The 14,866-nt window shown below is 45.0% G+C and overlaps 1 protein-coding gene across 2 annotated transcripts in view; it reads left to right on the top strand.

Moving 5' to 3' along the window:
* The first annotated feature begins 318 nt into the window (after positions 1-318).
* crkl (CRK like proto-oncogene, adaptor protein) overlaps positions 319-14,866 on the top strand; it is a 64,372-nt gene continuing 49,824 nt past the window's right edge. The window contains exon 1 of one of the 2 annotated variants that reach the window (XM_085962061.1): positions 319-1,434. In XM_085962061.1, the coding sequence (XP_085818187.1) occupies positions 643-1,434 (792 nt within the window). In that variant the 5' untranslated portion in view covers positions 319-642. The remainder of the gene's footprint in view (positions 1,435-14,866) is intronic. The other variant, XM_085962060.1, reaches the window with a different exon arrangement.

Here is a 14,866-nt window from a genome sequence, read left to right as displayed (position 1 = left end):
TATCAGTCTATTTGTTATAACAACAGAAAATGCTGGAAAAACTCAGCAGGTCAGGCAACATCCATGGAGAGAAATTTGAGTTGACGTTTCAGGTCAAACCCTTCTTCAAAAAGTCTATTTGTTTATGGGTTGCTCAAAAGAGTACACCACAAAGAATAAGTTGCAAGCTATAATAATAAAACTAAGGAAAAGACCCAATCCAATTCTAACTGTCTCCTGCCCCATGCCCCATCGCCGCCATCTTCCCTGCCGCCCAGTTTGTCCTCTTCCCGCCAAAAGCGCCACGCACGACGTCCCCCTGACGTCATGGCGCCGCCCGACGTCAAAGGCGAAGCCCCGCGCGGCCGCCATCTTAGCCCGAGTCCAGCGGAAGGCGGTGAGGTCGGGCGGCGAGTGAGTACCGGGAGGCAGCACCGAGAGACCGAGCGAGCGGACAGGCGGACAACCCGTCATGCGGAGGCGGCTGTGAGGCGGGAGCAGCGAGCCGAAAGCTACCTGTCAGCGAGGCCCACCCCCCCTCGCTTCGGGCCCCGGGAAGGCGCTGCCGCCGCGGTGTGTTTCCTAAGTGTGTCCCGGGGCCTCGGGCTTGGGCCTTGGGCTTGATTTACCTCAGGGAGGGGGGGGGGAAGAATCAGCGTCGCCATGGCGGCCGCCAAGTTCGAGTCGCACGACCGGACCAGCTGGTATTTCGGGCAGCTGAGCCGGCAGGAAGCGCAGGCCAAGCTGCAGGGCCAGCGGCACGGCACTTTCCTGGTGCGGGACAGCACCACCTGCCCGGGAGACTACGTGCTGTCGGTGTCGGAGAACTCCAAGGTGTCTCACTACATCATCAACAGCCTGCCGGGCAAGTTCAAAATCGGCGACCAGGAGTTCGACAACCTGCCGGGCCTGCTGGAGTTCTACAAGATCCACTACCTGGACACCACCACCCTGATCGAGCCGGCTCCCCGAGCCGCGGGCCCGCCCGCCTCGCTGGGCAAAAGCCAAGGCCACGTCCTGCTGGGGCCCAGCCCGTCCACCGGCGGCGGCGGCGAGGAGAGCGCCGAGTACGTGCGGACACTGTACGACTTCCCGGGCAACGACGTGGAGGACCTGCCGTTCAAGAAGGGCGAGCTGCTGGTGATCGTGGAGAAGCCCGAGGAGCAGTGGTGGAGCGCCCGCAACAAGGACGGCCGGCTCGGCATGATCCCCGTGCCTTACGTCGAGGTGGTGGTCAAGTCGTCGCCCCAGCAGCAGCAGCAGGCGCCGGGCTACCGCAACTCCAGCAGCTACGGCATCCCCGAGCCCGCGCACGCTTATGCCCAGCCCCAGACCAGCAGCCCCCTGCCCACCGGCGCCAACCCGCTGCCCACCACCCAGAACGGACCCGTCTACGCCCGGGCCATCCAGAAGAGAGTCCCCTGCGCCTACGACAAAACAGCCTTAGCATTGGAGGTAGGTGCAGTATTGGGTCGGCCAAAAACACATCCTTCCAGGAGACTTTTAGAGAACGTCATTTCATTTGACAATTTTTCGACTGTTAAAGAAAACTCGGACGAGGGGCAGTTATGTTGAAGCTGGGATTGTTCTCCTTGCAGCAGAGAAGGTTAAGGGGAGGTTCAATAGAAGTTATGAAGGATTTTGATAGTGGATAGGGAGAAACTTTCCACTGGCAGGAGGGTTGCTAACCAGAGGACACAGATTTAAGGTAATTGGCAAAAGAACCTGTGGGGAGATGCAAATTCTTTTTTCTGCAGCAAGTTATGATTTGGACGCAGTGCCTGAAATGGTGATAGAAACAGATTCAGAAGTAACTTTCAAAAGGGAACCGGGCATATACTTGAAAAGGCAACAATTGCATGGCTATAGGGAAAGGATGGGACCAATTGGATAGTTCTTTCAAAGAGGCACGGTACAATGGGGTGAATGGTCATCTTTGCTTTATGACCCTATGGAATTTTTTTTTAAAGAACTACATCTAGGTTAAAATGTGAAACTAACTCCAGCGAATACTAATGACCAATAACATCAGTCCTAGAATGATTGAACACTGGCACAGATCGAGTAAACCCTGAATATTACTTGAAATCAGCCAAGGAAGCAGACTGTGTGAAGATTAGTTTTAAAACTTGTCTTGTTTGGAGTTATCTGTCAGGTGTGGTATTGGAGGCATAGATGGGGAGGGCGCCTGATTTTTTTTTTGGGTGCATAGCCTAGGAGAAATATGTTAATTTACATACACTAAACTGTGGTCACTAAATTACTTTGATTTAAGATCCACCAATGAGGCAACAGCTGTTAAACTACCAGTTCCAAACTGGCAAAATTCAAACCAAGCTAGTAAGAAAAATAAGGCCAAATAAGATTGAGATACTGGGGCTGGAGGCATGTGCTGGGTGTCATGTTAGGGTGAGGTTTGATCAGCCAGTTCAAGTTTTGCCTTTGACTTCTGTTATGTTCCTGTATGAGAGGATTGTTTTAAAAGATGGTTTATGTTGTACTTTGTGTTTCAGAAACCTCTCCGAAGTCATTCACGACTGTTCCATAGTCTATGCAGCAGCCGTTATTTTGTATTTGCAAGCTGGCTGTTTGCATATTGAGGTTGAGTTCAAGGTTTGCAGTGGCTAGTCCTGGCAACAATCCCATTGAGGTGTATGGTGATCTGGAGTTGGCCTGCTTTATCGCAGTGCGTGGTCATTGGCAGGCGAGCTGTATGTCTGCCGTTGACAGTACTCTACTGGTGTAAGAGTCTCTAAGGGGTATTGAGTTAACAGCCTCAGATGATTTTTGACTTGTAAAAATGCACACACAATATATGCAGGTTGGGTGTTTAAAACTAACTCAGTGATTTTGGAATGTGCCATGTTTTCAAGAGCTAGATGTAAGAATCAAATTCTAAGCGTGTAGTTTTTTCTGTCACCTGTAGAAACAGTAACATGGGGGAAAGACCTGACGATGGTGAGATCCACTAAAGGTGAACTGTAGAGCACTTCAGAGAGACCTGTGGATCTCTGCAATTTCAGCTGTTAACCTCTGATAAATGGAAGTCTGTTGTTTTTGAAGCTGACTGTATGAAATGGTGACCCTTATGAGGCAGGACAGTGAAACATCTCCCCAGGAGAGTTTTGTAAAATCTGAGCTGGAGCTTTCCTGAAGCAAGACGCAACAGAATTCTTTAGCAGGTCCACTCCAAGAAAGCCAATGAAAGCCCCCCATTTGAAATTGCCGTGTCATTTCCTAAATTTGCAGTGTGTATTTTCTTTGGGTTTGCAAGTTGGTATTGCAACAGGATTTTTGCAATTTCATTCAGTGTGTTAACCAGGAGGGATGCAATAGTAGAGAACAGCCACTGCTGCTGCCAGGCCTTGTATTCTTCCTGGGGTGAATCAGAGGGATGCATACACAGTATTGGGATGGGCCATAGTAATTGGCAATTTATAGTACATGTTTTTGTCTTTCATTAAGTTGTGCTTTCATTAAGTTGTGCACTATCATTTTGTATCTAGTAAATATGCTTTTTGTCAGATTGACTCCATTTGTATTGTGCTCTCTGTGTCTGATTTTGAGCTAGTTATAAAACCACAATGATTGTGGATCTGGCAACTTGCAGGCAACCATCAACTCAATGGCACTTGGGCCATAACCAAGTTATGGATCTGATGCCATGTTAATGGGAGATCTGTCGTGAATACAGCCAATTGAAGTTAAAGGGTTCCAATTCTAACCATCTATGCAGTTCAGGCTAACTCGATGCATTGAAATTCAACCAAACTCGCTGGCCTGTGTATTCTTGCATTACACAGTTAACCTGGTAATCAGTTTTTTAAAAGAAGAGGTTGAGAATTACAAAGTGGTGCTAAGGATTTCTGTTGGCCTGATTGCTCGCTCTTGTATCTTTGTCATTTATTGTTCAGTTTGACACAGGAATTGCTGACTTTGTGCGGGAGCTGAAATCCTCAGTTGGAATCCTTAACTTGTGTTCCTCATGAAACTGAGCTCTCTTTCCTCTAAGGTTTCCCCCCCCCCCCCCCCCCTCCCTGTGAAGGTCATTGTTCAAACAGAAATGGAAAGAAATTAAAGTTGATCTAAATTGTTCTTAATTGACTGATCTTTTTTGAATTACTACGAGCTCCTGAGTATTGTGACCTGATCATACAAATATTAATTCCGGAGAAAGAATTTATTTGTGCTTGCAGGAAGAGGTCATGTGGGATATTGAATCTGAAATTATAAAATCACTTAAATTGGTTTTATTGGACTGAAAGAAGTCTTCCAAATAGTACCTTTGCAATGCTGGCTTCTGGTGTACACATTCTGTATTTAAGCTTGAAGTGTTTGGCCTATTGGGAGTTCCCCTGTTGCAATGTTCATGCACTGCTGCACTTGCAGTGCAGTTTGAAAGATGTCCCAGACCCTGATGTTTTGGAGTTTTGCCTTGCAAGAGGGGTGGAGGAGGACAGAAGTAAGCAGGGTCTCTGGGGTTCAGTTGGCTCTAAGGTAGCCCGTTTGGTGATGGGAGGATAGAACCATATGTGATCTGTTACCTGAGCTAGGTAGGGCTTCTGCACTCCAAGACCCTGATGAAGATTGGTCAGCCAGCCTGGTTCATTGCGCTTCTATTTCTCCAGGTCTTGTAACGTGGCGGCTGGTATTCTTTCCACTGTTCCAGTGCCTAATGAATGAGTGGTCCAAGTTGGGTAACCAGCAGGAAGCTTATCAGAGTTGTGTGATGAGCTGTGCAGTTTTGCCTTGTTAAACTAGCAGTATCCCGATATATACTTGTAGCGGGGGGGAAGGGGAGGCACTAATCATTGGCTGTGTCAACTACATCTAATTCTCTAGGTGTAGATAAGCGGAGTTGGTCCCTCTTCAGCTTTAGTGACCCTGCCAGATTTTTCTGTGGCAGGGGTGGGGGGTTGAGATGAACGGAGAGCAAATAACATTAGAGGCCAAAGAGATGGACAGATGAGGCAGATAGAGGGCCAAAGGAGAAGAGTTTTGAGAAGTCTGGTAAGAAAAGGCCAGAGGAAAGAGGGGACCAGAAAAGGTGGTAAGGAGCTGGAAGATAGAGAGCAAACTATTCAGGCTTTGGAACTGGGGATTGGGGCAAAGGAGGGGGGGAGGATGACCACATGAAAGGAGGAGGTTCAATGAGGGGAAAAGAAGATGGGGTCTTCGCATGTTCTTTTCCATTAGATTGACTGCTGCCAATGAACCGGAAGCTGTGGCCAATGATCGGAAGCTGCGCAGAAGTGTTCACAGAAATCACAGAAACCCCACAGTGCAGATAGAGGCCATTTCGGCCCATCGAGCCTGCACCGACGCATACCCCACCCGATCCCCGTACCCCCTACACCAACACATATCCCACCCGATCCCCGTACCCCCTACACCAACACATATCCCACCCAATCCCCGTAACCCCACGTATTTAATCCCCCTAACACTAAGGGTCAATTTGTCACAGCCAATCAACCTAACCCGCACATCTTTGGACTGTGGGAGGAAACCGGAGCACCCGGAGGAAACCCACGCAAACACGGGGAGAATGTGCAAACTCCACACAGACAGTCGCCCGAGGCCGGATTTGAACCCGGGTCCCTGGCGCTGTGAGGCAACAGTGCTAACCACTATGCCACCGTGCTGCCCTTTTCTGTGCATAAATCTGGTTTAAGTATTAATGTATAATGTAGTTTTGCTATTGCTGCTGTTTCTGCTTTGTTTCCCCGGTGCCAGTGTCCTGAAGGCCCGCTCTGTTCCCGTTTGCCCAGTGCCTGTCACCTTCGTTGGCAGCAGTCGCTGCCTAATACTTAAACCAGCTTTATGCGCAGAACACTTCGTTGGCAGCAGTCACACTGTTTTGTGTAATCATGTGTGGCCTACTCATTGGTTTTGATATGAAATATATTTGGCCTTCAGCTCCAAAAGATTGGACATTATGGCTTTAAACGTTCATGATAAAGATTAAGGAACAAGTCCTCGTAGAGTTTCCTGGTAGTTTCTTATAAATTTACTTTGTTAAACTTAAAAATAACTGTTCTCGCCCTTTTGGTGTGTACCCTTCAGTTCTGCAGACTAAAAGATAAACAGCTAATGAAGCTTGTGGACTTTCTGTATAAGGGTAGTTTGTCAGGGTGAGGCTTCAGTTGATTGTAACTGGTTTCATTGGGGTCACAATGTTTTGGCTGTAAGAGGAGCTGCAAGTTGGGGCCTGATCTTAACATTTTTAAATACCAAACTGGCATCAATATTCTGACTGTCCACATTAAGCACATTCCAGCTTGGTTCACTATGTACCAGGATACCAGTGACTTGTTGCTTGCCTTCTAATCAAAGTCCAGCGAATGAACGTTTCCACAATTGTTTGCTATAACCTTTAAAAAACACTTTAAAACTTGTGTAAAAGGTCTGCAGGGCTTTCTTCTGCCTGAAATATGTCTGAATTCTAGTCAAGATTGACATTGATGTTAGTCCTGAGCTTTGTCGTGATAGGAAGAACATAAAAAGTAATGCGCGAACAGGATTTCAGTGAAATGTAATGTTGGGGGGTATGGGCAAAGCTAAACTGCAGATTTTTAGTTAATATTTTAGTACGGTATTATACTGAGTGCACATAATTGTACCAAGAAATGTCTTGCATTTATATAGTGCCTTTAAAGTAAAGGTGCATCCCAAGGCTCTTCAAATACGCATAGGGAAATGGTCTAAACAGGAAGCAAGACTTTAGGAGGGATGGCAGAAAGCTATAGCAGAGAGATGGGTTTGGGGGTTTAGGGAAGGCATTCTAAAGATTAGAGTGAAGGTGGCTGGGGGCTGTGCCACCAGTGGAGTGGATGGGATGTACAGAGAATGGAGTGGGCGCAAGGGAGACGATAAAGAGCTGAAGGAGTTTGCAGAGATGGAGTAGGTTAAGGCTGTGGAGGGATTTATAGACAAGGGCAAGGATTTTAAATTCAATATGTTGGTGGAACCAATGTATGGTAGACAAGGTTGGGGGTGGTGGTGGTAGGGGGAGAAACGGTTGGTGAGATAGGTGAGTGGAGCTTAGTGCAGGCAATAGCGTTTTGGACAATCTGGCGTTTGTTCACGATAGGAGCCCAGAAGGGAGGGTGTCACAGTAGTCGAGTTTGGAGGTGATATAATTATATAAAGGAGTCAGTGGTTCAATCAAAGATTCTCTTTACTATCTGATACAGTTATACATTCTGTCCTTCCAAACTGGGAGACGACATTCTGAGACCATTAGGGTTCAGTACTCTTGGTTAAAGGACTGTCATTGAAGGTGAGAGAAATTTGAGGAGATGATTAAGAGCGCATCAGAGAACAGTGAATTGTCTTAACATAGGTACATAAGAAATAGGAGCAGGAGTAGGCCATTTGGCCCCTTGAGCCTGCTCCACCATTCAATAAGATCATGGCTGATCTACCTCAACTCCACTTGCCTGCACTATCCCCATATCCCTTGATTCCCTTAATATTCAAAAATCTATCGATCTCTGTCTTAAATATACTCAACGACTGAGCCTCCACAGCCCTCTGGGGTAGAGAATTCCAAAGATTCACCACCCGAGTGAAGAAATTCCTCCTCATCTCAGTCCTAAATGGCCGACCCCTTATTCTGAGTCTATGAACCCTGGTTCTAGACTCCCCAGCCAGGGGAAACATCCTCCCTGCATCTATTGAGAGAGGTTGATGCATCTACCCTGTCAAGCCCTGTAAGAATTTTGTATGTTTCAATGAGATCACCTCTTGTTCTTCTAAACTCTAGGGAATGTAGGCCTAGTCTGCTCAATCTCTCCTGGGACAATCCCAGGAACCAGTCTGGTGAACCTTCGTTGCACTCCCTCTATGGCAAGTATATCCTTCCTTGGGTAAGGAGACCAAAACTGTCCACAATACTCCAGGTGTGGTCTCGCCAGGGCCCTATATAATTGCAGTAAGACATCTTTACTCTTATACTCAAATCCTCTTGTAATAAAGGCCAACATACCATTTGCTTTCCTAATTGCTTGCTGTACCTGCATGTTAACTTTCAGTGATTCGTGTACAAGGATACCCAGGTCCCTCTGAACACCAACATTTCCCAATCTCTCTCCATTTAAAAAAAACTCTGCTCTTCTATTTTTCCTACCAAAGTGGATAACTTCACATTTCTCCACATTGGCCCTGAAATTAGATCGGGGGCTTGCCACGCGTGCAAGCCCCCGATGTGCACTCACCCTGCGCGCCGACATCTGAAGCCCGGGCCTGCTTGAATTTCCTGTCACTGGCCCGGTTCTGATGTCAGCGCAATGTGCTTACCTGATCCAGCGACGTAGTTAGTGCGATATGCCAGCTGGGATCAGGTGAGCACTCTGCAGCCAATCAGGGGAGGGGAAACTTCATTCATGAGTTTGATAGTAAAGACTGTCAAACTCATGAAAAGTATGGGCTGCCAAAACACTACTTAAACTTTAAATAAAATTTAAAAAAACATCCCACTGATTATATTAACTATAAATAAGTTTAAAAAAATATTTTAAACAATGAATCAAATTTGAGAAAAATAAATTTTTAAAAAAGAGGGTCTAAAACGAAACTTACCTTACTCTAAATTCTTTAAAAATAATAAACCTGTGGAAAAAAAAAAAAAAATTCTAAATTGTACTAAAAGCCCACTTGTAAAACTAAATACTTACGTCTGGTTTCTCCACGTGTAAAAACCGGAGGCCTTTACACTCGGGCAACTCTGGGGGGGGGGGGGGGGGGGGAAAGGAATTTCACTGCGCACGCGCTGCCTGTGCAGTCGCACGCGTACTGCCTCTTAACCCCTTGGGTCAGAGGACAGGAAATGCCGGTTTTCAGCGCATGCGCTGTGCATGCTGAAAACCGGCAATTCCTCCGGGCACACGCGTGAGTACCCTGTCCTTACTCACGTGTTGTGACAGGAATTACTGGGCCAATATATTCCATTTGCCATGCTCTTGCACACTCTTAGCCTGTCTATATCCCCTTGAACCCTCCTTGCATCCTCCTCACAACTTACATTCCCACCCAGCTTTGTATCGTCAGCAAACTTGGATTTATTACATTTCTGTCCATTAACCAATCCTCAATCCATGCTAGTATATTACCCCCAATCCCATGAGCCCTAATTTTGTTTAATAACCTCTTGTGTGGCACCTTATCGAATGCCTTCTGATAATCCAAATACACCACATCCACTGGTTCCCCCATATCTATTCTGCTAGTTACAACCTCATAAAACTCTAACAGATTTGTCAAACACGATTTCCCTTTCATAAATCTCTGTTGGCTCTGCCCAATCCTATTATTATTTTTCTAAGTGCCCTGTTACCACGTCCTTAATAATAGATTCTAGCACTTTCCCTGCTACTGATGTCAGGCTAACTGGTCTGTGGTTCCTTGTTTTCTCTCTCCCTCCTTTCTTAAATAGTGGGGTTACATTTGCTACCTTCCAATCCGTGGGAACCATTCTAGAATCTGTGGAATTTTGGAAAATGACAACCAATGCATCCACTCTCTCTATAGTCACCTCTTTCAAAACCCATTCATCGGCTTTCAGTGCCATTAATTTCTCCAGTACTTTTTTTACTAATAATTTCTTCCAGTTCCTCATTCTCATTAGACCCTTGGTTCTCCACTATTTCTGGGAAGTCTTTTGCGTCTTCCATGAAGACAGACGCAAAGTATTTGTTTAATTTGTCTTCCATTTCCTTATTCCCCATTATAATTTCTCCGAAAGGTCTTCGACCTGAAACGTTGACTGTTTCTCTCTCCATGGATGCTGCCCTGGCCTGCTGAGTTTCTCCAGCGTTTTCTGTTATTTCGGATATCCAGCATCTGCAGTATTTTGCTATCGTATTTTTTGTAATTTCTCCTCTCTCAGCCTGTAAAGGACCCACATTTACTTCCGCTAATCTTTTCCTTTTTACATACCTATAGAAGCTTTTACAGGTTGTTTTTATGTCTCTTGCTGGTTTACCCTCATTCTATTTTCCCTTTCTTTATCAATTTCTTGGTCCTCCTTTGCTGAATTCTAAAATCCTCCCAATCCTCAGGCTTACTGCTCTTTTTGGCAATATTATAAGCCTCTTCCTTTGATCTAATACTATCTTTAACTTCTCTTGTTAGCCACGGTTGGATCACTTTTCCTGTGGGGTTTTTGTTCCTTAAAGGAATGTATATTTGTTGTAAATTATGTATTAAATCTTTAAATGCTAGCCATTGCTTCTTTACCGTCATACCTTTTAATGTAGTTTCCCAATTTACCTTAGCCAACTTTCCCCTCATACCTACGTAGTTTGCTTTGTTTAGTTTAAGACCCTAGTTTCGGATTTAACTAAATCACTTTCAAACTCGATATAAAATTCTATCATATTATGGTCACTCTTCCCTAAAGGCCCCTTTACTACAAGGTTATTAATTAACCCTTTCTCATTGCACAATACTAGATCTGAAATAGCCTGTTCCCTAGTTGGTTCCTCAACATACTGATCTAGAAAACTATCTTGTATACATTCCATGAATTCGTCCTCCACACTATTACTGCAAATTTGCTTTGCCCAGTCTATATGTAGATTAAAGTCCCCCATGATTACTGTATTACCCTTGTTACATGTGCCTCTAATTTCCTGATTTACACTCTGCCCTACATTACAACTACTGTTTGGGGGCCTATAAACAACTCCCACCAATGTTTTCTGCCTCTTGCTGTTTCTTAGCTCCACCCAAACTGATTCTACTTCTTGATTTTCGGAGCTAAGATCCTTTCTCTCTACTGTCTTTATCCCATCCTTTATTATCAGGGCTACCCCTCCTCCTTTTCCATTTTGCCTATCTCTTCTAAAAGTTAAGCATCTTGGAATATTTAGTTCCCAACCTTGGCCACTTTGCAACCATGTCTCCATTATGGCTATTAGATCAAATCTGTTCATTTCTATCTGTGCTATTAATTCATCTATTTTGTTGCGAATGCCTCGCGCATTCAGATATAGTGCCTTTAGCTTTGACTTACTTCTATTTTTCTCAGTCACCTTGGTCACTGATGCCGTATTACCTTTGTTACTCTCTCTGTCCCTTGCTTATTTTTACCCAGAACTCTTCTCTGCTCGAGAGCCTTGTCATTTCTCTTGCTGCTTTTAAATTTACTCTTTCCTGAATTTCCCCACCCCCCTTCATTAGTTTAAAGCCCTGTCTACTGCCCTAGTTATTCGGTTAGCCAGGACACTGGTCCCAGCCGGTTTAAATGGAGCCAGTCCCAACGGAACAGCTCCCTCTTTTCCCCGGTACTGGTGCCAGTGCCCCATGAACTGAGTCTTGGCTTAAGTGTGATGTATTTTTCGGGAAACCTGCCTGTGTGAAGCAATTGGTTGAGTTTTTCTTGAGGCTCCAGTGATCATTATGCTGATAAATGGCTGTGGGAGGAGAGGAAGCGATACAATTGACTATTGGTAACCTATTTTTTCAGCAAAACTTGTTCATTCAGTAAAGTTTTGGTCCAGGAACTTTTCCTGTAAATGCAATAATCGCTGGAGTATTTGTCTAGATACATCAATCTTTTATTTAAAACAAAACTACCTTTACAGCAAAAGGCTCAAGGTGATGATCTTCTGAGCCCTTGGTGCTGTGGCTTGGTTGAATACTCACTTTGTAGTATTTTCTTAGTTCTAGAATTTGTACAAACTCAGACAAGTTACTTTGACCAATGCAGGTACTGAAGTTTATTTCTCTTGATTCAAATTATAGGGAGATTCCAATTTTGTTTAAATGGCAAAAAAATGATTTTCCGGTATCTTGCCGTGTAAAACCAAATGTGTACAACTTTAAAAAAAAAAAAAAAAAAAAAAAAAATTTTTTTTAAATCTGGAAAGTAAGTGCTTCAGCACTTAAATTGTATGAAGTGTTCACTTGCCAGTCACGCCTTCCTGGGAGTAGTGGTGAAGGATTAAAGCCCAGGTTTGCAGTAGTAGAATCAACCCATAACTGAGCCATATAGAATAGCGCATCCGAGGTTCAATTTTGTGTAGATGTTTTAACATGGAAGACATTTTATCGCACTTCTCGGAGGGGAGGAAGGCAAAAAAAATCAAGGATTGAATGCTGATAAAAGATAGATTTAATTTAAAAAGTATATAAAATAAAGTAGCAAATTCTTCTGTGCTGAGTTAGCTGATTTGCGCTGGGGTGGGCTAGAGCTAATACTGTTGACTTCAGTGTTCTTGGGTAGAGTGGGAAATCAGCCAAAGTTCCCATTTAGCCACCCTCCAGTTACTCTTGCTGGAAAGGGCATGCGTGGGGGCATTGGAAGAGGAAAGAACCCGGATCTGCTTTGATGGTTCCCATCATTGAATAACTTGCCAACTTGAACTTTTTAAAATTATATCTACATATACACTCACGCTGTCTGGACAATGTGCTAGCGACTGCCTGCTAATCCTGGGACTACAGTAGCATAGAATGATACAGCACAGAAGGAGGCCATTCAGCCCATCGTGACAGTGCTGGCTCTTTGACATTAGTCCCACCCCTGCCCTTTCCCCAATTTCAATAACTGTACGAACATCAACGTGTACAAACATTAATCAAAGTGCACAGGGAATGAAACTGGCCAAATTGTGATTGTTGTTTTGCTAAATAGACTGCTATAAAAGCGGGTGCATAACTCGTGTCTTCACTTGGACTGATGCAACTCCAAGTTTTACAACAGAGCAAACCTCAAAATGTGGCTGTGCCTACAGATCCTGACTTCAAAAAACCAGAATCCACGACAGTCGACTTTTACACGGAATGGGGCTCCTTTAACTATTCTTATATTTTATCCTAAAAACACTGTTCTGCGCAAAGACCCAGCTACAACAACAACTTGCATTTCTATAGCACCTTTAACATAGTAAAACGTGCCAAGGCGCTTCACAGGAGCGATTATCAAACAGAATTTGACACCGAGCCACATAAGGAGATATTAGGGCAGGTGACTTGGTTAAAGAGGCAGGTTTTAAGGAGCGTCTTAAAGGAGGAAAGAGAGGTAGAGAGGTTTAGGGAGGGAATTCCAGAGCTTAGGGCCTCGGCAGCAGAAGGCACGGCCACCAATGGTGGAGCGATTAAAATAGTGACCAGAATTGGAGGAACGCAGAGATCTCGGAGGGTTGTAGGGCTGGAGGAGGTAACAGGAGACCCAACTTTTATATGGTAAACCCCAAAATATTTCCAAACTGTGGACAAATGTCACGTGATCAAATGTCTACACGCCAGACTGGTGTCGGTGAGCCAGTTTTCTGTGGGTTTACGGTTCTGCTGCTGGGTTAAGTGAGTCAGGTTTTGCTGTGTGAACTCCCGGAGCCTGCACTGTAACTATAGGCTGGGTGCTTTTCCACAGTTCTAGTGGACAGACTATGAAAATTCCACCCGGCCGCTGCCCTGAGCTCCCAGCGACTGCAGTGTACCCGTGACACCCAACACCGGATTAGCTTCACTCCTTCACAGAATCATACAGCACCGAAGGAGGGCATTCGGCCCATCGCGCCTGTGCTGGCTTTTTGAAAGAACTCTCCAATTAGTCTCACTAACCCCTGCTCTTTCCCCATAGCCCTGCAAAGTTCTCCTTTTTCAAGCATAAGTCCGTGCTGCTGCTGTGGGGTTGTTAACGAGCCTATATTTGTGCATAAAAACATCTGTTGCCCCCCTCCACAAAAAAGAGCTTTCGGACAGTCACTTTGGTTAGTTCAGACCTCCAGATGTGTTTCGAATGCTGCAGATGTAGCACATGCTACAGCAGGATTCTCTTTCCCACCCTGTTGCGATTTGATTGTGTGGCTGAAGTGTGCTGGTAAATTAAGCCTAAACCCAGCCATTCATGTGTTCAAAGCTTGGGCAGGGGGAAGGAATTAAGAATAAGCAACACAACAATGGTCGGCCTGTGAATGCTATTATAGTTCTGCAGCTGTTACAAGGGTTATGTTTGGATTTTGGGGGGAGGGGAAGAGTCTTGAATTAAGAAAATTGCTGATGAAATACTTCCTCAAGCCATGAATACTTGGCTTGAGTTTCTTCATGTCTTCTGTCTTCCAGACAGTGCAACGTTTAACTGTAATTCAAACAACTTTGCTAGCTCAAATGGAGTGCAGCCAATTTTGTGTTTGGACACAGTAGTGCTTTAAAAATGGTTTGGTTTATAAGGGTAATAAAACTGATAATTTATGTGATGGTGAGTCTCTGAGGCGAGCCATTGGCGCACAGAATTTGGAATTTTTTTTTCTTCCAATTTACTTCCCCTCTCAAGTTGTTGATATGCTGGGGCAGGGTTCCACAGATCCCAGCAGTCCTCAAGTACTTTGTCCAGGTGCCTCTTTGTGTGTGCCAATAGTGCATGTTGTAAGGCTATGTGACTGTCGGGCCATCCGACCAAAGCCTAAACCTTGGCTGCTGTAATGTTCACGTGCACTTTACAGCTTGGGTTACTCAACAGTGGGTCTGACTTGGGAACTGTGGCTAACTTATTCTCTTCCTTCATCTCTTCTCTCGTTCCTCTGGGCCTGGAGCCACTACGGTCAGTTGTAGTGTCCCGTGGGTGGGGTGTGGGGAGAGAGAGACTCGGTGCCACAGTGGGTTATATACACTGGCCTTTTAACCATGTGATTCTATCTAGTTTAGTACGATGGGATGAAAATTGTCATCTTGACCGCAAGAGCCCTGTATGAAATAAATTTGGGGAATCTCCGTTCGCTTCCTGGTTGATGTGAGTAACAACAACTTACATTTATATAGCGCCTGTAACTTTTTCGCAAAACTGGCACTAAATTGGTACATGAGAAGAGCGATGCAATGGTGGGACATAGAAATCTCGCACTGATCTAGTATGGGTTGAGGCACATTGGTCAGATCGGAG

This window comes from Somniosus microcephalus, chromosome 19 (genome assembly GCF_052327205.1).
Source record: "Somniosus microcephalus isolate GS21.2 chromosome 19, FLI_Smic_1.0, whole genome shotgun sequence".
Lineage (NCBI taxonomy): Eukaryota > Metazoa > Chordata > Chondrichthyes > Squaliformes > Somniosidae > Somniosus > Somniosus microcephalus.
The sequence above is the reverse complement of the archived record's forward strand: the minus strand, read 5'-3'. Positions and strand labels throughout refer to the sequence as shown.